At 37.8% G+C, this 20963-nt stretch overlaps 2 protein-coding genes across 2 annotated transcripts in view; one reads left to right on the plus strand and one right to left on the minus strand.

The window, feature by feature from the left end:
• Positions 1-11214, plus strand: part of Nufip2 (nuclear fragile X mental retardation protein interacting protein 2) — a 28622-nt gene extending 17408 nt beyond the window's left edge. Inside the window, exons 3-4 of the mRNA XM_005402679.2 lie at positions 3166-3198; positions 4347-11214. Of these exons, the coding sequence (XP_005402736.1) occupies positions 3166-3198; positions 4347-4399 (86 nt within the window). The 3' untranslated portion in view covers positions 4400-11214. The remainder of the gene's footprint in view (positions 1-3165; positions 3199-4346) is intronic.
• A 2143-nt stretch (positions 11215-13357) lies between these two features.
• Positions 13358-20963, minus strand: part of Cryba1 (crystallin, beta A1) — a 33573-nt gene continuing 25967 nt past the window's right edge. Inside the window, exons 3-7 of the mRNA XM_013503466.1 lie at positions 18507-18571; positions 17414-17532; positions 15821-15962; positions 14039-14181; positions 13358-13643 (exon numbers count right to left, since the gene is read on the minus strand). Coding sequence (XP_013358920.1) covers positions 13496-13643; positions 14039-14181; positions 15821-15962; positions 17414-17532; positions 18507-18551 — 597 coding nt within the window. The 5' untranslated portion in view covers positions 18552-18571 and the 3' untranslated portion in view covers positions 13358-13495. The remainder of the gene's footprint in view (positions 13644-14038; positions 14182-15820; positions 15963-17413; positions 17533-18506; positions 18572-20963) is intronic.

Raw genomic sequence — 20963 nt, forward strand, 5'->3', positions numbered from 1 at the left:
AAAAAAAAAAAAAAAAAGTCTTGGGAAGCTGGACATGATGGGTAAGACACCCTTGTAATCTCAGTGTTCTGGGAAGCCAAGGTAGAAGGTGTGCTAGTTTAAGTCCCACTTGGGCGACTTAGCAAGACCCTGTCTCAAAAAGTAAAAATGGGGTGGGGATGTAGCTCCAATGCAAGCATGGTAGACAAGTTGCTGTACCCACCGCATATAGACTCCTCAGCACTTACATGTTTTTAAGACAGGGTCCCATAAAATATCTAAAACTGGCCTTCAAATCCTCTTTATCTTCAGCTCCCAAATAGGTGGATTCTGCCTGTGTGCCACCATGCCTAGCCCTAGAAATTTGAACTAGAAAAATTTCATACTGGATGGTGGAGGTCTAAATTACAAAATTTTAGCAAAATTGCCTACTTTTGATAAATTTTACCTGCAGAAGAAACTTTTACTTAACATTACCTGCTTTGGTCCTCTGGGTATTTTACAGAAACTGTAATTGGATGTTGTGATCCTTCTTCAAAAAAGAACTGGCAAGTTAAAGATTTGACTTACAAGTGTGTGAAGAGGGTAGTTTTAAAAGATGAATTACTATATAATAATTTTTTTAATCCTTAAAAGTACATTCTGAAACCTTGTACTATTGTTTAGCTTTTATGAGGTAGTTAAAACATGTTACACACAGTAATGTACTTCATATTCACAATGAGAAGAGACTTGTAACCTAAGCAGGCAGACCAATGCTCTTCTTTATTTTCTTACTACTGTTAATATTCTTGTTAGTAAGGTTTAAGCATGGCATATAATCGAACGATATTTGATTTTTGTTCCCCTTCCTTTTTTTAATTTAACCTTGTTTGCATTTCAGGGAAATTTAAATTCTTATAAAGAAGGGCTGGAAAGGTAGATTTTTGGTAGAGCACTTGCCTAGCATGCAGCAACCTTGAGTTCCATCCCTGGTGCTGCAAAAATGTTTTTTTATAAAGGAAAGTTGCCAGTAGTCATAGGAATTATATTAAATAACAAGGAAGGGAAATTTGTGTTCATTTCTCCACTCAGTTTATTACTTGGTTAGGAGCTATACTGACACATGGTTAGTTTTTTCTATTTTACTGCTTTTCCCCCATCATCAAAGTCATGATCAAATTCACTATTCCAGAGCCCACATTTGAGGGTAATAACATTTTCTTACCTAAATCATGGAAAAATCCGTAGCTGGGCATGGTGACGCATGGCTGTAATCCCATCATTTGGGAGATGAGGCTGGAGGATTGCCATGAGTTTGAGGCCAGCCTGAACTATATAATAAGACCCTGTCTCAAATACATACATATATATATATACACATAAATATCCGTTGCATTTGGGTAAAACCTTAGATTTGGTGATACACCTTAAGGTAAGGAAATATCTTTAACGTACTAAAAATACCTCCATTTTTGTTGTCTTTAAGAATTTGTATGTTTTGAGAGCACTACAGGTATGGTTGTTACTGTGATCCATACACCCCACCCCCACAATATTGGGGCTCCAACCTAGAACATTTTACCAGGCAAACACTACCATTGAGCTATATACCCCACCAGCCCCTTACTATGGCTCGGGTACATCCTTCCTCCTCTATACCCACTCTTGGGTATAGAAAAGGAAGTGTTTACAGCATAGAAAAGCTGAAATGAAGAGTTCAATTAACTTTTTCTCAACATATTGCTAAGTACAGATTTACCTTTATATAAAGCGAACCAAAAATAAGTATTGAGTAATTGGCATATACAAAACATCAGGAATTTATTTGGTATAAACTGAAATTTATGTATTTTGACTAAAAGAAAAAATAATAGTTATTTTTTTGCAGTGAGGTCAACTAAGACAAAGTTTATGTTTGGATTCTTAAAATAGGCCATTGTTTGGTGTCTCATGCCTGTACTCTCGGCACTGTGGAAGGCAGAGGCAGAAGGATCCAGCAAGTTAGTGAGATCCTATCAATGAAAAATAAAAGGGCTGAAGGATATAGCTTGGTCTGAAGGCCCTGAGGTCAGCTCCAAAGCTCTCCCCGCTTAGAGGCAGGGCCATTTTGAGTTGAAATTTATAGGGTAACAGCTCTTAAAGATAGACTGTTTTCACCTATTTCTCATTGTACAAAACTAATGAAGTTAGGAATAGTATTGGAGTGATAGAATTTCCTGATGTCTTATTTTTCCAGATTAAACAGATTACAGTTTCCTTCTTCCCCTTTCAGTCCTAAAGAGAAGGTAATTTTTCTGCTTATCTTTGGATAAGGATCTGTGCAGAGAGTTAAATGCCATCGGCCTGTAACTAAGCATTGTCAAGTGATAGTTGGTACATTTTCCCCCAGATTTGGTTTGTACTTTTAGGTCTATACACTTAATTTGTTTTATTCCTAGGGAGGGATTATGTTGTCCCTTAACTATAACCCATGTACAGATATGTTCCATCTTCGTGGGCTTGTTTTATATTTGGTTGCTGATAAATTTGATGAGAATTACACAAAATCCAGTGAGAATAAAATAATCTTTCCATCCTTTTAAAATGATAGGTATATGGCCATGAAAAATGTACTTATCCTCACTTTTGGTTTTACTTTATTCTTTTCACTGACTAAATCTAGTATAGTATTTCCTTTAAAGGTCTAATTTTTTGATTCCTTCTATGTAATAGTGATTTACTCTGTACCTGTCAAGACTTCACATATCCCTTATGAGGCTTTCTTATGTAGAGTTCCCTTATGTAGAGTTCTTGCTGCCTCCACTCTGTATATCACTATAGTTTGATTACATATATATTTCCTTTATTGTAAGATGCTATAGTAAGTACATTGTAGGTGTTTTAAGTAAAACTAGAGCAAATGAGTGTGTCATTAATAAATGGTATGAATCGGCATTTTTTACTTTATGAGTGAAAGTAAGAGAGGTATGATTTAGAGGTCAGAGATCACTTGCCTGTGTGTTTAAACTATTAAGTTTTAAATGTAATTGATCAAATTTGACAAATGCTTCATTCAAAAAGATTTGGGCACCTCACTGAAAAATGCTGGGTTACCAAGAAGTACTTGTGGGAATTTTTTATTTGTTTTTAAATAGCAGTGAGCCATGAGAAAAGCATTTTTGTTTCCTGAAAACTTGTAAAATAATCCTTTTTTATTTTTTGTAGAAATGGAATCCATTTGGAATTTGCAGAAACAAGGTAAGAATGGTTAGATTAATTAAAATGTACTAATCAGTCAGTAAGCATTTTACATTGTTTTTGTGTTACTTATTAACTGCAGTCAAAAGGCCCTAGGTTCAGGGCTAGGACTTCTTAGGATTGGGAAACACTAATTCAAAAGAATATATGAAAAATAGTCTTTTATCTGCTGGGAAAGAACATGAATGGGTTTGCCATTGTAATTATGAAAGTAAAACAAGAAGCCAGAAGGTATAGCTCAGTAGTAGTGCATGGTTAACATTCTCAGGCCTTGGTTTCAATCCCTAGCATGGCAAAATAAAATCCCCATACATGTTATTTTACATATTAGAGAAATGAGACCCCCAGAGGTTACTATATAAATCAGGTGGGCTACTATGTAGGTTTGCCTGTTTCCTAACATTGTTCTTTCTTCATCTCTCCCAGCCCCGTTTTGTTTTGTTTTGTGATATTGGGGGTTGAAACTACAGTCTTTTTACACTGCATACCTGTGCAGTGCTCCATCCCTCTTTTTGTGGGAAATGCAGATCTCCTAAATTCCCCTGGCAGGGCTTGAATTTGCAGTTCTCCTGCCTCAGGCTCTAGAGTAACAGGAATTTAAAGTAGCTCTGTAGTCTTTGTCTAGTCACATTCCATTTTACATTTTGAACTCAGAAAATCCATAGAATTCATTTATTTTGATTTTATTTTTGATATGATGCTAGGGATAGAACTTGGGGCCTTTTGCACATGCTTTTTGATTCTGTTAAGAATAAAGTGAAAAGAAGGAATTAACTGGATCATGATAAGGATTAAATTGGTTGTGCCAAACTACTTTAACCTAAAGTGCTTGATGCTAGATTTTACTTGAACCATTCCTTGCTGAATGGTACACTGATTAAAATTAAATAAACTCATCCATTGCTACTCTGTGTAGGATTTGAGGCCCTTGCTGGCTAGAAGATCTTGTTGATGGGAATCTGTTGTAGTGCCAAACAAATACTTTTGAGTTGGGAGACTAGATCACACTTGGTATTTGATACAAAGGAAACGTGGATATTGAACTGTCTTATAATAAGAAAGAGGACAGCTACTTGGAATTGCTTTTTGGATCACAGGTGTTTTAGGATTCCAGGCCTTATTTTTATTTATTTTAACCTTTTCTCTAGATCCCAAAAGGATAATCACTTACAATGAAGCCATGGATAGTCCAGATCAATGAAGGACCAGACTGCCTATTCATAACTTTTCTGCAGCATTAGAGCCACCGTTCATGAGGGACACAAGGCTTTTATGCTCCTAGATCTTCAATGCAGCAGAGGAACCATAAGTAGAATCACAGGATAATATATACAAATATATATATATACATATATATATATAGTTATTTAAAAAAGGCAACTGAAAGTAATTAGACTTCTTAAGGAATCAAATTTATTTCAAGAGACTACACATGGTTATTTAATCTCCGGTACTGAATAGTTTTTTGTTTTTGTTTTTCCTTTCGTTAGTTTTTGTTTTTAAGTGTGAATGCAAATGATTAATGAATACAGACTTAAACAAGTGTGGTTCTAAAGTTCCTGCTGTCATCACCTTGGGCAACAAATGACCCAGTGAAAGAGGCAAATCCACTTAAAAGATCTCTGTATCTTGTTCTGTGACTAAAGTGATACACTAATCACGGGGAACCCAGAATGATTCAACATTTTCCTCCGCTCCCTTGATATTTTGGTTTTACTTTAAGCCCTGCGAGAATGCTGGATAAATGCCTTGAAGTTTGCAGGGGTGTATTTTTTTAGTGAATATGATTTGCATGTCTTGCCAGGAGTTAAGCAGCCTCTGTGGGGTGTTGGGAAAATATTTTCTTTCCTTTCATTTTTTTGTGGGGTGGGAATAGGGGAGGGCCTTGAAGTTCTACAATTCTGGAATAGTTGGTGGGTACATAGTTAACTTGCTTTGGTTACATGTTGTACTTTTAACAACCGAAGAATCCATGAATATTAAAGAAAAGTTGCAGAACAAGCAATTGGCTTAGATATGGAACAAATTCTTGTGCCCATATTTTAATGTAATTGTATAACTGGGAGCAAAAATATATTCTGCTTTTCAACTGTAGGTGCTCCAGACTTGCTCTCTGTCACTAACACTAAATGTGCAGTTTTTTCTCATTTTCATCAAACATCAAAGAGAAATGTATGTACCTTTCTGTAAATTCTCTTTAATTTCTCAGCAAAATCTAAAAGGGGAAGGAAAAAGCCCATGAGAATTAAAACTTATGTTTTTAGCCAGTGAGGCGTTAATGAACCCTGCTGATAGGAGGTGTGTTTTCATGCAAATTATATTTCTGAGCTTGCTAGCTTCTAATTATACCTTAATAAATATATTTTATTACTAAGGCAAAATGGATTTTTAGGGAAAATAATGTGAAATTCTGGAAATTTTGTTTTGGGCAAAGAAGAGCATTAGCCCTGTCTTATCACATTGCCATCCTGTTGCACTGCAGCTTGTGTATAGCATGCTAAAATAAACTTTTTGTGTGTGTGAAGAAACTAAGGGTCCAATTTAAGATTGGGTGATGTTAGTGGCATAAGAACAAGTTCTCTGGCCTGACATAGCATCACACACAACACACACCTACACAGAAATTAGTATATCCATGTATGTCAAATACAGGTTGAAATAGCGGGGCATTTATATAGTCATAGTCTTACAAAAGTAGACTGGATCCCCTGGGGATATTTGGGGAGAAAGTAACTACTAATTTTGCTCTATCCTTTGCTTAAGAAATGTCCAGTTTTGAGCAACTATAGTATGAACGGGTTTTCTTGTTCTGTTCATTGAGACTTTTAACATGGTCCATGAAAGAAGCGGTTGGGCTCAATGTCAAGAGTAGAGCAAATATCTTTTTAGTCCGGATTTCTGCCCTGCTTAGATTTTTTAAGAAGTATAAGCATGGATTGCCAATTCCACTTGATGTAAACAAAACTTTTTTATACATAATATATATATATATATATAAAATAACTTATTGTATCAGTCCAGGTTCAGAAACTTGTGGTAGGCCAGTTCCAGATAGTTTCATTTCACCTGTAAACTGTATCACTTTTACTGATAATTGTAATTTTCAAATGTATAATATGTTTACAGATGTGCCCTGCATTTAGTCTGCCTTGTTCCTATTTTGATTTTTGTTGAGTCTCCTGCCTGCTTGCCAAAAGCTAGGATGCTTCAGGCCCATGTACAATTGAAAGCAGAGGTATCCTTGAGCTTTAAAGCATTGAACAAACTGGAAAATGCAACATAACCACATACTGAAGTGAAAAGTCTGTGTTTTTGTGTTCTTTTGAATAAAAATTTTCAAAAAGTTACAAAAAAAGATAAAGTTGATTCAAGGGGAAAAAAAGGCTCCAGTTTGTTTTACAGGTTTTAAAGTTCTGCTGTGTGTTCAATTGCCTTGTGTAACCACTTGTCGCCTTAGGGCCGTATCCCCACCCATTCCCCCTTTTAAATGTCCATTTTGCTTGCCTGAAATTTTAAATTTCTTCTGTGTCATAACTCGTGAGAAACTTCTGGGTTTGTGACATACAGAGGTCAAATGAGCATATATTCAAAAAAGGAAAATAAACCCAGTCCCCATCTGAATTGGGCTTATTTTAGAAGCAACACTTAACTTACACCTTTCAAAAGCCTTTCTTAATTTCCCCTCCATATCCCTCAGGCCTCCGTTCAGAGAAGCTAAAAAGAATGTATCCCTTCTCTGTTCTTCCAAAGGTTTTTTGAGTCTTCTAAATGAAACAATGCAACATTTCACTTTGATTTCTCCACTGAAATTTTCTTGATTATATGGTTAGAGATATATAGTAGTTAGGAATGTCTCTTAACTTTCTGGGAACCCTAGTGCCCCATCATATTAACTGTCAGTATTTTGGGGGCATTGGGTTAATGGATTTAATTGCCTAGGTACAAGCAGGACTTTGGGACAGATCTCCTTTGTGCTGTTTGGTTATACTTAATTAACTCTCCTTGTCGCAGTCTTTCTCCTTAGGTCCTCACACAATTCCTTACAGAGCACTTATTAAAAAATCTTAAGAGTTGATCTGTTTTCTGATTATTTTTGTGTAAGCTTCTAAACAAACTTCAGCTGTGATTAATTTAGCACATTCAAATAACAATGTGTTATTGTTCAGTATAAAGAATTTTTCTTCAACTCAGAGTATTAGTACTGTAGCATAAACCAAATACAGTCTAGAGGGGATTTTTAACATCCCTCCATTAAAAAGACTGAAAAGGGGTGTGTGTGGGTGTGTGTGTACACTGGGTGTTGTGTATGTTTGGGAAGGATGGAGATATTAAAAATTAGTAAACGAATGTGTGTAAGACATTATATTAGTATTCAGAGAATGAAACTTGTATTTATTTTGTGCCATTTGTTTTCATTACACAGAATAAAGTCAGGTGGTTTAAATCCTTAAAAGGGTAGTATTTGAAATATGGCACTAAGAATGAAATCATGACCTATTTTTTTAATAGCTATGAAGATACTAATTATGGGTGAAGATTTCTTTTTAAAATTTGTCTTGATTGTAGGCTTTTGTGTCACATACCACTCTTGTATAAATATCTTGAATAATCCCTCCCCCACAAAAGACAGGGTGTATTTATCTTTCTCTTTATTTACCCCCACTTTGCTGAACTGAAGTTAATTGCATAGCCTTTCCTCTAGCCTCCTTAGTCATGAACCTTAACATAAAGTGTATTTACAGCATCTGTAGTAACCCTCCCTCCTCATTTTTCTGTGAGGGGATTAGCCAACAACAAGAAATTTGCTAATGATAGTTTTCTCCCTCCTCAAAAGCCCAGAGAGTTTCTCCATTTTATAGTTTGGCTGTCCTTAATCTGCTTATCTAGTCAGTCATCACTCAGAATCTGCAAAAACTTTTTTATAAAGGAAAAAACCTGCTGCATTGTTTTCTCAATTTTACGAAAAATATGACAGACCTCAACTATAGGAGTTGTCCACATTATGAAAGGTGTTTTCACAGAATATAGCATAGCAGCAGTAATACTTGGTTTTTAAGAGTTGTTACTAGTCCACATCAGAACATATCTTAATGATTTCTTTTGTAATCATTGTGAGTTTCTACACAACACACAAAGCCATTTAGTGAAATTATATGCCACATACCAAATGGTCACAGGCAAGGAAATTAAAAGACTACTCAATTTTTTAAGTTCTACCAAATAAGGAGTGATAAAGCTTCCTCCAGAGAAATAGGTTAAATGTTGAACTCCAAGGATTAGGGTATAGTTAAGCATACGAATCGCTCTTACATATGCTAACTGCAAAAGTGATACACTGTAGGGGAATAAGGGCAATGGGCAATAGTTTTTGTAAGGCCTATTGATGCTGTACCAGTCAAAGAAGATTTCTGGTAGGAAAGTGTCGTAATAGCTGTGTCCGAAACTTAAACTATTGAATTTTAAAGGAAGGAGAGTAGGATTTACTTACCCCCAACCCCAACTAGTAATTTGAAAAGAAGGGTCAGAGGACAAGAGTAGAAGTACAAATAGCTGCTCTAAGTTTGCTGGGGCCATAGGTCAACATTAGTTCTTAAAATTGATGTTATTTTTGTTAGTTGACCGTGTCAGCATTTGTTTATGGTGAAAAAGATGGGCTTCTGCTTTCAGTATGTCAAGTTGTTTTGTTTTGTTTGACATCAGTCTATTCAGAGTTAGGAACCAGGACCACCACATTGGGTTGATTTAAAGAATGATGAATCATCTGCTCCACTCAAAATCACTGCTTTATTTACTGAGTTTTAATTTTCACAGTTTTGCTGCTCAAGAAATGTCTTAAAAATAGAAAGGATGTCAGCAATAGTAACAATAGAAATTTTACTTATCTCCATAATAAAACACCCAGTGAAGCACGAATGGTATATTGCATTTGCATTACTGGGAAAGTCAAACATGGTAGCAGTCAGTTAGGAGCTAGAAACTGGAACAGCCATTCTTATGTGTGATGAGAGTGTTGATTCAGACTTTCCTATTCATAAAGTTTTGTTAAGTCCAGAGTTTGAAAGCCATTTTATAATACTGCAGTATCCTTTTTCTATAGCCTTACTAAAATTATCTGCAAGATTTTATTTTTCAGCTCAGTAGTGCTTTCACTGTATATCAAAGTTGTACTCTACAGACCAACAAACCAATTTGAGGTAAATTAAGTAGCTTTCCATATATGCCCTTTTTTCCTCAGGTGCTAATATACAAAGGCTCCAAAATGGATACTGCTTTAGTAATGTCTGTTTTATTAAAATGCATTATTTCTTTTGCTAGATGTAAAAGTTTGGTGTTAACAAAAGTTTTAATGTGTAAATATGAATGAATGGCTTAGTTTGCTTTTGTTTGTCTGTTTTCATTTATCCTCTGTAGAGGAGGATCTTTTCATGATCTTGAATACATTTCATTAGATTTTGCATTTTTAGAATGAAAACAACTGTTTTCTGTCTTAGATTAATTCTGCTGCTGCTATGAGAAACTGAAAATCAAGAATGTGATGCACTTTTTACATTACTATATATCGTACATATACCGTAGGTTGCTTTGATACTTTTTCTGTAGCACAGCCACTAACAAAAGTGTTTGAATTTTATAATTCTCTGTGGGAGGGAATCAGTACCAGGAATTAATCCATAGTTGGTATTGGCCTATGAATGACAATAACTTAGGAAAATAAAAGTTCTGTTTAGTATTACACTTTTTGGCCTTAAAATGTCTTCTACTGCTGAAAATATTTTAAATCTTAGCTTTGTTTTTATTGTTCCCTCTCTCTGCCTGAAAAAGAGAAAATGGGAAGAGTGGCTTAATGGAAGTAGTGTTGTTGGTTTGTTGCTGATCTTTTAGAAAACCATTGTCTACTATGTAAGCTGGGATTTATTTTTGTTTGTATACCAAGGAGAAATACTGTCCTGAACCAGCAAATTTAGTTAAGTCGGTCAAAACTCCCAACTATCCTGTTTCTCTGGTGTATTTTTACTTAGCAAGGGTAAACTGTAGAAGGAATGCTACTTGACAAAAGGAAAAGTCATTTCTCAAGCACATACTCAGACTTGAAGGAGATGGGACCCAAAATAATGGGGGAAAACACCAAATGAGGTGGAGGAATGTGAAAAGATGTGTGGTCCAAAGCTATCTGGTTATATTTTGATGTTGCCAATATTGTAGAGCCAAAATTTTTATTTGCTTATTTAATATGTTTGTTGGCCAGAGATCTATTTTTATATCAATGTGCCTTGCATGTATATTTAAAATTTTTGAAAAGGCCATGTAGTAATGCCTGAGACAGTTGATGGTTCTTAACACCTCACTAATTTTTATGCAGTATGAAATGCTCGTCCTATTGCCCAACTGGTGCTCTCTGTTTAAAGTTACAGATCTTGTCAAACTGGAACTATTTTGTAAACTGGGGAAACTATTTTTGGTTTTTTTTTTTCTTCCTTTTTTTTTTTTTTAAGTCTGTTAGTGGCTGTTTTGTAGTGGGAAATAATAGTAAAAGGATTCTTCACTTCTTTTCCTTCCCCCACCCGTAGCACCTTCAAGTACCATTTCTTGTGTGCTTTGAAAAAAAGATTCAGCTTGCTTTAGTGTTATAAAAAGTATTACTAAAAGCATTGTTTCAAAATACAGGGAGATATGGAGTCCATGATAATTCGGGATTCTGTGATCTTAGATCCAAGTTATTGGCTCTTTCCAACTTTAAAATTTTTATTGTTAAAGCACCTTGCTTAGAAAATTTTAAATATTTATGTCTGCAACAATTGTCTCAAAATAATAAACTGTGCAATTCTTGTTATTAAAAAAGATGAACTCTCCCTAATGTGACTTGTTAGTTTCTCTGTATTTCCTGCCAGTGTAAATGTGAAAAGCTTTGCTTGCATTACGTTTTAGAAATGCATTTTGCACACTCAAATTTTGCCGAAGCTCCGTGAAAAGGTTAGACCTAAGTAGATGAATAAAGCTATGCACATGTTTTGAAAATTTAATTTGTGTGTCATTACAAAAAGTGACCTATCTGTCCTTATTTCCTTGTTCTTAGCTCTACCATCTTGGAAACATGTCTCAAAGTTAACAGTTCTGGGCTAGCTTATCAGTAGAACTAGAAGAAAGGAAAATTGGCAGCCATTTTAATAATGTTTAGTCTAAATGAGAGCTTGACTTGAATCTATTAAAGGGCTTTTCTTGAAATGGGGCAGTTTTACCAGCTTTGTAAACAATTGGATGCTCTTTCTCAGTGAAATTTTGGCTCATTTGGTGAAAAAGAAATGGCAGGTATTCAAACTGAAACGGAGGGAAGGACCTTTGCGACGTGGAGCTCTAACAATTTTGTCATAAGCTGGTTTAGAGATAGGATAGTCTTGGATAGTCTTTCTTGTATTGATTGCTTTATCATAAATTTAGTTCATTAAATGATTAGTCTAAGAATCAGTTGTTTAAAGATCAAAGCACAGATTGTTTCAGAGATAATGTGTATCTTTTATAAAAATTGCCCAAGCTGATTTAAGAAAAAGTTTAGAAATTGGGCATATTTGATTCAAACATTGCAGTTTGCATGAACTAAATAGCTTTATTTCACATGTATGTGTGCTTAAGGTTGTGTACATGTCCTAGCCAGGTCTTACAAAGTCATCTTTAACAAGATTTTTCTGTAATTTCCTCAGGACCTTTGTGGAAGAGGCTATGAGTTTAAGTAGAAGTTACTACTAATAGTGTTTTCCCCATGCGCCTAGGTAAAAAAGAAATCCTTCTGTCTTATAGCTTTTCCTGTGTATAGAAGAGGGTGACTATCATCAGACCTGCACTGATAAATGTTAACTTGGAAAACGCAGAAAACCCTCCTTCTGTATGTATTCTCAGTGATAGTGGCAATTAATAAGTATACTAGTCAAGATTTGAAAGGTGACTCAATGCATGGCATTAAAGGGTAGAAATGAAGGAAGTGTAGCAAGCATCATCTTAGATGGCTTTGGCTACTTTTCAGCGTCTGTCAGTCAGTCATTCACTTACGTTCAGTCTTAGAACATGTTGGAGGAGCAAAGTGATTTTTGATGTGCATAGGCACTTAAGAGGTGAGTTACCTCTTAATTTGGGGGAAAGGATAATTAGTTGATTACAGTTATGTTAGATATTTTCCCTTTCTCCTCTCAGAATTTTTTTTTTCAATGTTTATTTTGCCCAGCAAAAAAGATAGGTCTTTAGATATAAGAACCGTGACCAGAAATTTACCCCTTTGCTTAAATGCTTAGGTATTTGCTATAGCTGTTTCAGATGTCATGGATTCTGAGGAAGTGTCACGTAATGATCTTCCTTTACTGATGTCTTAATGTTCAGTGTTTTAAAAATAAAAATTACAAACACTTTACAACCATACTCAGATTTACTTATTTTATCAGAATAAAAAATCCAAGAGATTTGTAGATCAAATTGAGACAAGTGTACATTGTTGAATAAAAAATTTTAAAATTTGAGGTGTTTGTGTTATTTTTGTGTGCTTTAATTTTTAAAAAAAATTACTAAAAACTTAGTTAAGATTGTAACACTAATAATGGTTCTCCCCAAGGGTGAAGTATACAAAGAATTTACATCCTAAATGTACTGTGTTCTTATATCTTTTTAATGTCTTCCTGTTTTTTTTTTAATCATACAGGTTTGTGCTTGGAGTTAGCGTGTTTATTGAAAAGAAAATCAGCTGTGAGAACAGCTGTTTGGCCTTTTTGAGGACATTGAGCTGTATATGCTTCTGTTTGAAATAGACCAAAATTGAGCAACTAGAATATTAAGCTGCCAAGATTCTGGATTTATTCATAACTTGTTAAAGAAATATGTGGTAATATACATTAGACTTCCTGTTTAGCACAAATTATAGAAAGTCAGCTTGTCACAAGCTAAAAAAAAATGCTGAAGGCAATGTTAGAGTAGGGGTTGGGGAGAAAATGGGCGAGTCACTATTGAGACTGATAATATGTGCCTTATGTGCATTATGAGAAAAGAAATACCCTTGGCCTACGAACTGACTTGGAAGGACACAAAAGGAATTTGTGTTTTATTGAAGTTTATCTTTAAAAATTCTCAGCCACTTAAGTGTGATTTGTGTAAAGAATGGTAGTTAATTCAGTCTACAAAGTTTTTTGTTTTTAAATGACATTTATTGTGGATTTTAGCAGCTAACATTTGGAAGCAGTATCTGAGCAGAACATAAAACTCTAGAGTGCTTAGCAAGGTCTCATGCTTGAGGAATTCTCTTATTGGAGGTTTTAATCCACTACTGTTGGATACGGCGAATAGATTGGATCTGGGAAGTCTGAGCATGAGAACCCCACTCTCTCCAGTGTTTATAGTCTCCTCCATGATGGTCGCATTCCAGGATGTACTGATAACCACGATATCCAGGGTACTGGTAGCAAACCCAGCTAGGAAATTAAAAGCATATTGCATTATTAAAACTCCTGTATTAGGAACCTAGCAAACACCCTAAAACCTGAGCCTCTCAAGGAAGTGGTGTTTTTAGGCTTAGAAAACTAGCCATGGATGTGTGAGGCACTGTGAACAGAATATGGCTACAACTAATTAAAAGATTAACCTTGATCAGTGGAAAGATTTACTAGTCAACGTAAACGCTTAGGAGAGGAGCAGTGTGTGTGGGGGGTGTTAACAGCTGGTACAAATAAAGGAATTCAAAATAACTAAAATGTGCCATCCCTACCAATATGCCAGTGAATGAACTCTTAATAAAATATGGCCACTAATGTTCACAAAGCTTACATGTTCAGGAATTAACTTTTGAAATGTATAGCATTGTACTCACGCCCCACATTGTATCTTCATGGAACCAACTTCATTATTGAACCAACCCATGGCTTGCAAGGAGGGGTAGTCATCACAGATCTCCCACTGGCGTCCAATAAAGTTCTCTTTTTCAAAGATGGTTATCTTAGACTCTTTATGATTCTGTAATCCAGAAACAAATCCATTAGTGCTAGTGTTACAACTCATAACTTTATTTTTCAGTATCAAAAGCTTTTGGTTTGCGAAAAGGTACTTGATCATGCCCATATTTTAATTCAACCGTGAACAACATTTAAAATGTACAGATGTGCTCACTTCAGCACATAGGCTAAAATATTAAAATGTACAAATAACACATCATACTTCAGAGTAAGGGCTGGGTCTGGTGATGCGTGCCTGTCATTCTAGCAGTCAGCAGGATCTCTGAGAGTTCAAGGCCAGCCTCAGTTACAAAGTGAGTGCAAGGCCAGCTTGAACTGCTTAGTAAAACCGTGTCCAAAGCTGGGTGTGGGGGGCTGGGGATATAGCTCAGTGGCATAAGTGCCTGCCTGGCAAGCGCAAGGTCGTGAGTTCGATTCCCAGTACCGCAAAGAAAAAAAAAAAAAGCTGGGCGTGGTAGTGCAGGCCTGTGATCCCAGCACTCGGGAGGCTGAGGAAGGAGGATCGTGGCAAGCTCAAGACCAGCCTGAACTGCATAGCGAGACCCTGTCTCGAAAAGACAAGACAAAACTCTGTCCAGACAAAAAATTCTTCAGAGCAGTGAGTATGTGTGACAGTGGGAAAGCTTGCAACAGCCAACCAAGAGATTAATACCCACTATAAAAAAGATCTCACCAAGCAGTGCCAATATGTGTGTTCGTTGGACATCCAGTAGGGAATGTGAATATGACACAAGCATTAAAAAGGCAGAGACTAATTGCATAAAGTTCAGTAATAGGCAAAACTTGATAGTGATGGAGCAGTTAACTGGGAAAGAGTACTGGGAAATTTTCATAAAGTGATAGAATTGTTCTGTAGGGTTAGGGTTAGATACACAGGTGTATATGTTTTCCAAGTCTCATGCTAGTGTACACTTAGGACATGTGCATTTTATTGTATGTCAGTTATACTTTCAGGAAAAAGTGAAGTGGGGAAAAAGATGAAATGTCAAAATAAAGGAATATTTTAAAGATTTAGAGCCATTTATGCTAACTTCCACTGGCTGAGTTTTAGTATCACTTTGAACAAAGGTGAAGTCATTAATTAAAATGAGAAAAATTACATGATAGGAACTGAATGTTTGGAAAGTAGTATGGCCTCATTCCCAACATAGGAATAATTTTCAACACGTTTGAAGATTTTCCTGCTTCTGCATAAACTGTTCCAAAGATTAAATGCAGCCTCTTACACTTAGTGTTAGAAACAAGATTATTATGAATCAATGCAGATTAGAGAAGACTTGCCTGTTTCTTTACTCATTCTCATTTATGAAAGGTTAAGCGCTTTCCTGTTTCTGCAGTAAAAAAGTTAACAGGTTGAAATTCGATTGGTCACAGATTTACTTTTTATAAAACTATATGGTAAGTGCTTTCTCTCGTTCTGCAGTATGTGCTTCCTGCCACCTGTAAGAAAACCCTTAAATTTAGCTTAAGGAAAATGCCATCTGGTAAAGAAAATCAAATGGCCAACTTTGAGAAAAGGAGCACTTATTGCTTTCTTTTATCTTTCCTGCCATACTCAGCATAACCAAAGGGAAGTCCGGTTTTCAGTCTGTGCCCTCTTTCCCCATCCCCTTGCCCAGAAGTGGAAATTTCAGACTCACAGCTGAACAGATGGGGCGGAAGGACATGAGACGCTCAATGTGGTAGGCATTGCTTCCGCTCCAGGCATCCCAGCGAGGATATTCTCCTCTCTCCAGTATAAACTGCTGCCCACAGAAACTGGTATGCTCATAGCCAATCCAGCTGCCAAAGACAAGTAGTGTGTTTGTGCATGCTATTCAAAGTCTGTATGGTCTCAGGGAGAAGGCAACATTCATTTTAGATTAGTTTATAGTCAGTAAAAATCAGGCCAACCCCAACAGAGCTATACAAAATAATAAATATCACAAGAGGTGGGAAATGGGCAGACAGCTACACTAAGCAGTTTTGTAAATGGCATTTGGGGATTATCCCATGAAAAAGTCTCCATCACTGGCCCAATGATGTGTGTTACCAAAACTATTTCCCTCCAAGTCACCTATTCTCTTATCTGGAGCTCCAAATTCTTTTTTTTTTTTTTTTTTTTTTTTTTTTTTGGTACCGGGAATCAAACTCATGACTTCATGCTTGCCAGGCAGGCACTTATGGTCCCCAAATTCATGATCTAGTGACTGACTTGCTTTTGCTTCAGCCAAATCTATAGACATCTTCCTAAAAAAGCAGAAGGGCGAATAGACAGCTGAGTGACTAAAACTTTTCCTTGTCACTTTATGAATTCTTTCTCCTGCTGCCCCCTACCTTTATTTGTTGAAACATCCTAGCTTCATTTTTCACAATTGGGTCTCAGTTACTGGTGACATTAAAAGTGTTTCCTGTTTTAAAAGGCCTGAAGGTTTCCAATTTTATGGCAAGCAACTTGTGGAAGCCTGGCCACATGTAATTGCCAGTTTTGCCTAGTTCACTCTTTTTATGTTTCAGGTTTGTTTTTTTTTTGTTTTGTTTTGTTTTTTTTTTTATGTTTCAGGTTTGTGACAAAGGCCTGGCCCACCCTTCCAAGAACTAGAAGACAAAGGTGAGAGGATCTCCTTTGTCAAGATTGGCTATCAAGAAGAAACTTGAAAGGCTTAGAACTAATATGTCTCTGGAGTCTTGGGGTTAAATTCCTTTTTTTTTTTTTTTTTTTCACCCCCGGGAATCGAACTCATGACCTCAGGCTTGCCAGGCAAGCGCTTATACCACTGAGCTATATCCCCGGCTAAATTCCTTTCTATATGCAGAAATTAATAGCATCTGCTCGGGGGCACTCAGGAGCAGAGAGTTAGCTATAAAGAAGTAGCTACCTGACAGTTTCTTCTCTCATTTTCTGTAGGCAAGCAAGACAAAAGGATGCTCTAACTCTTCTGAGGAAATCCTAGATAACAGCACAAGTCTGATGGGGTCACTGCTCCATTGCATCATATAGATTTCTTTAATTCCTCCTCCCTAAAAAAAAAAAAATCTGGAACCAGGCAGCTGAGAACATCATGGTCCTACCTTTGTTTCCTAAATTATGCATGTAGTAATTTCTATTGAGATTACTCCATGCCAAAGGCCTCTCTCCAATAAATGATTAATTTCTGGGGAACATATTTCTTCCCCTGACTCTATGCATATTTTCCTGTGTCTGAAGGAACCTGAAATAAGGGGCCTGCAGTTCTGCTGAAGTCAATACTCACGCGCCACATTCCACCTTGAGGGACCGGACATTATCAAAACTGCGCTCAGAGACATTTGGGCAGGAGCTGGTGAACTCCATCCTCTTGCCCTGGAAGTTCTCCTGGTCATAGATGGTTATCTAAAATGAGATTGAAGGGGGGCAAGAAAGCTGGAAGCTGGTACAACAAGAACACAAGTCCAGTTTAACACTTAAATTATGTCTACCCTGTGTTTTCCATCACCATAGAGCCCAGGATGCCTGATGAGATGTCTCAGTGTAGACAGGGTAAGAAGAACTTTGAATTAATGCCACTGGTTGATGATGTTCACATGCTCAGGTTAAGGTTAGGGGTCAGACATGAGAGAATTGGTTTTGTAATAAAAATTATCTGCCAAGAATGATGTCTAGCCCCCTGGACAGACCAAAGGGGCTCTCATTTCACTAAGCTTCCTGTGGAAGTGTGACTTCTAGGACTCCCAGAAGCTCCCTGTGGATTATTTCTTTACTTCTCTAGTCACACATTATAAACACCTAAAGTGTAAAGGGAGGGTTGTAGTCCCTTTAACTAGAACTTGGCTTTTGCCCGCCCCCCTCCCCCGAAAAGCTGTGAACTGGCTTCAGAGTTGACCAGTGAGAATGATAGGGCCTTTTAGGGAAGCAGAGACAGACCAAAGAATCAGCTATTTTAGCCTAAGGTTAAATTCAACTTCAGGCTGAATGTGAACCTATGGTCCTATGACTCACATGGCATCTGCAAATTTCTCTTTGTTTATTTGTCTTCATTTTCTCCACAGGCATAATCCTCTCAAGGCTGCTCTGTTTTAAGATGATTTTAGCAATGTAAGGGAGAATTGACCTAGGAAGCTGGGTATCATCTCCCTTCACCCATCATGGGCTTCCAAGTTCTTCCTTCCTGTCTAAATGGGGCATCCTGAGTAATCCTTCCTTCAACAATGTCTGGATGTTGGGTGAATTCTTCCTCTAAAGACTGGTGTTTTATTGGTCAATCACTGTCTTGTGAACAAGTACATCCCTGGTGGCTGCTCTGTGGCCCCACCTCATTCCTGTCCTATTGGGCCCCTTGATTTTCCATGTGATAGGTGTGGGCTTACCTTCCATGGTCCCAAGGATCCAGGCATAGGGTTGGTCTGAGCCATCTTGGTGGTTGGAAGGGTTTCTGGAAGATAGAACATACACTAGTGGCATGGCTTCTGAGATATGGGGGTGAGGTGAGAGAACACAAGGAGAGGAAAAAAGGCTTGAAGTCTGACAGACAAACTTTGGTTGAGATCCTGGCTCAGCTGCTCACTACCTGAGGCAGGTTTTCCATTGGTAAAGCTTCTAGGTGCAGTTATAAGGATTAGAAATAATAATGCAGGTAAAGCACTGCACAAAGCCGGGAGTGGTGGCACATGCCTGTAAACCCAGCACTCGGGAGGCTGAGGCAGGAGGATCGTTGCGAGTTCATGACCAGCCTGGGCTACAAAGTGAGCTCAAAGCCAGTTTGAACTGCATAGTGAGACCCTGTCTCCAAAAAAAGAAAATAAATAAATAAATAACAATAAAAAATAAAGCACAGCAGAGGCATTGTAACCTCTTGAATGAGCTTCTATTTTCTTGCTTGCCTTCAGGTGATAGCATTGCTTAATCTCAGATACTATAAACTCCTAGGAAGCTGCCTAATCCAGGCCCTCTCACATGACTGGTCACATGGCCAGCAGTGTCAGGATCCGCACCACACACCCCACACTCAAAGGAGGCCTCGGCTCTGACTCTGCAAGGTCTCACTCTTCCTGCCTTCTCACAGCTCTCAAACTGGCCTGCTGTAGTGTGTGGCCAGACTACCGTGTTCCCTCTCTGTTTTTCTACCTCCTATACCTACTTTGTCATCTCAATGACTTTCCTGCTTTCTCCACCCTGAAGCCACTTTCTTCCTTATTTCTAACACTCATCATGTACCGATCTGTGTTCTTATTGAGTACATCCTGGGTGAGCATGTCAGTGGCAGGGCCAGAGACGGTGGGGTATTTGATACAGCACCATACCAAACCCATGTTGGAATGGGAAAGGAGGAATGTTGAAAAAGAATCATTAAAGGAATATGAAGAAGAAAAGAAGTGGCTCACTTTGTGTCATCCTCTGTCCTAAATGCTTTACATGTGTTTAACCTTCACAACAAACCTATCAAATAAGTACTACCATTATTCCTACTTTACAAATGAGGACGTTGAGAGTCATAGAGGTTACACAGACAGCAAAGATGGGAGGATGAGTAATGGATAGGAGGAAGGGGAAAGGGAAAAGGGAGAAGAGAAAGAAAGTGAAGAGAGGAGACAGCTATATATCACGTTTCTTGATTCAGGATAGACATTCCCAGGAGATAAAACTGGCTCTTCCCTCTGACTACTATCAGGCCCAGGAACTAACGCATGTGAAGTCTGATATTTCTTTCTATTCCGAATCTCTGAATAAGCAACGTCTTCCTGCTCCTGGGCACAGTACCTTCTCCCTGCACCCAGAAGCCTACTCACTTCTTGCTGCTTCCCATCAGCCGTATAGGTGGAAGAGTAGACTGCCTTTCCCCGGTGCCTTCCGTTCTTTTGCAGCTACCCTCAAAGGCTCTGACTTCTAGGCAGGAAAAGTGAGCCCTCTCCTGCATGTGTCTCTTCAAGGGAAGGTGAGTAAGGGCAAAGGCCAAGGAACCCTCAGGGTCTTACTCACCCAGCTCCCGCTGCACAGTCTGGGTCTCCATCTGGTGCCACTTCCTCTGTGGCCTGCCTCTTTATAGCCCTAAGGCTGATGGCCGATGGCCCTGTCAGCACTCTGCTTTCCCTCTCCCTTTGTTTTCCCTGATCCCCAGAGCTCTGGTGGCTCAGCCTACTGGGTAGGCATCCCTCAGGCCTTTGTTTAAACTAGGGTTATAGAAGTCCAGAGGGGCCCCACTGCCTGGGCAAGGCTGGCTGCTGCAGGCTGTGGATGCTGTAGTCTTAATCTCAGAGGATCTGGGGAGGAGCTGGGAGCTGAAGACAGGAGGTTTCTACTATGTATACTTGTCCCTTATCCTTGTCCTGCTTTCTCATGCCATCCCAAGACCTTCCTAACAGCTTGGGAGATCCTGGGCTACATAGCGAGTTCAAGGCCAGCCTGAACTATATGGCAAGACCCTATTTGGAAAAACAAACCAAAAAACACTTTTTTTTTTTTTTTTTCCGGTACCGGGAATTGAACTCACGACCTCGCGCTTGCCAGGAAGGCGCTGTGCAGCTGAGCTAAATCCCCAGCTTAGAAAATACATTTCTTGTGAGAAAAAATTAGTACAATTGTGAACTATATCGAGAAAAAAATGACTATGTTCTTGAAAATCTTTACTCATAGGTATATAAAACTATGTAAGCGCTGAATTCAATTCCAGTTGACCAGAAGATATGTATCTCAAGGTAGCTATTTTATTAAACATTCATTTTAATGTTGCAGTTTGCTCTCCAAAAAATGGAGCAAATAAATCTTCTAAGAGTGGGGATATATCTCAGTGGCATAAGTGCCTGCCTGACAAGCGCAAGGTTGTGAGT

The sequence above is a fragment of the Chinchilla lanigera genome, unplaced genomic scaffold, assembly GCF_000276665.1.
Source record: "Chinchilla lanigera isolate Chin_1 unplaced genomic scaffold, ChiLan1.0 scaffold00080, whole genome shotgun sequence".
Lineage (NCBI taxonomy): Eukaryota > Metazoa > Chordata > Mammalia > Rodentia > Chinchillidae > Chinchilla > Chinchilla lanigera.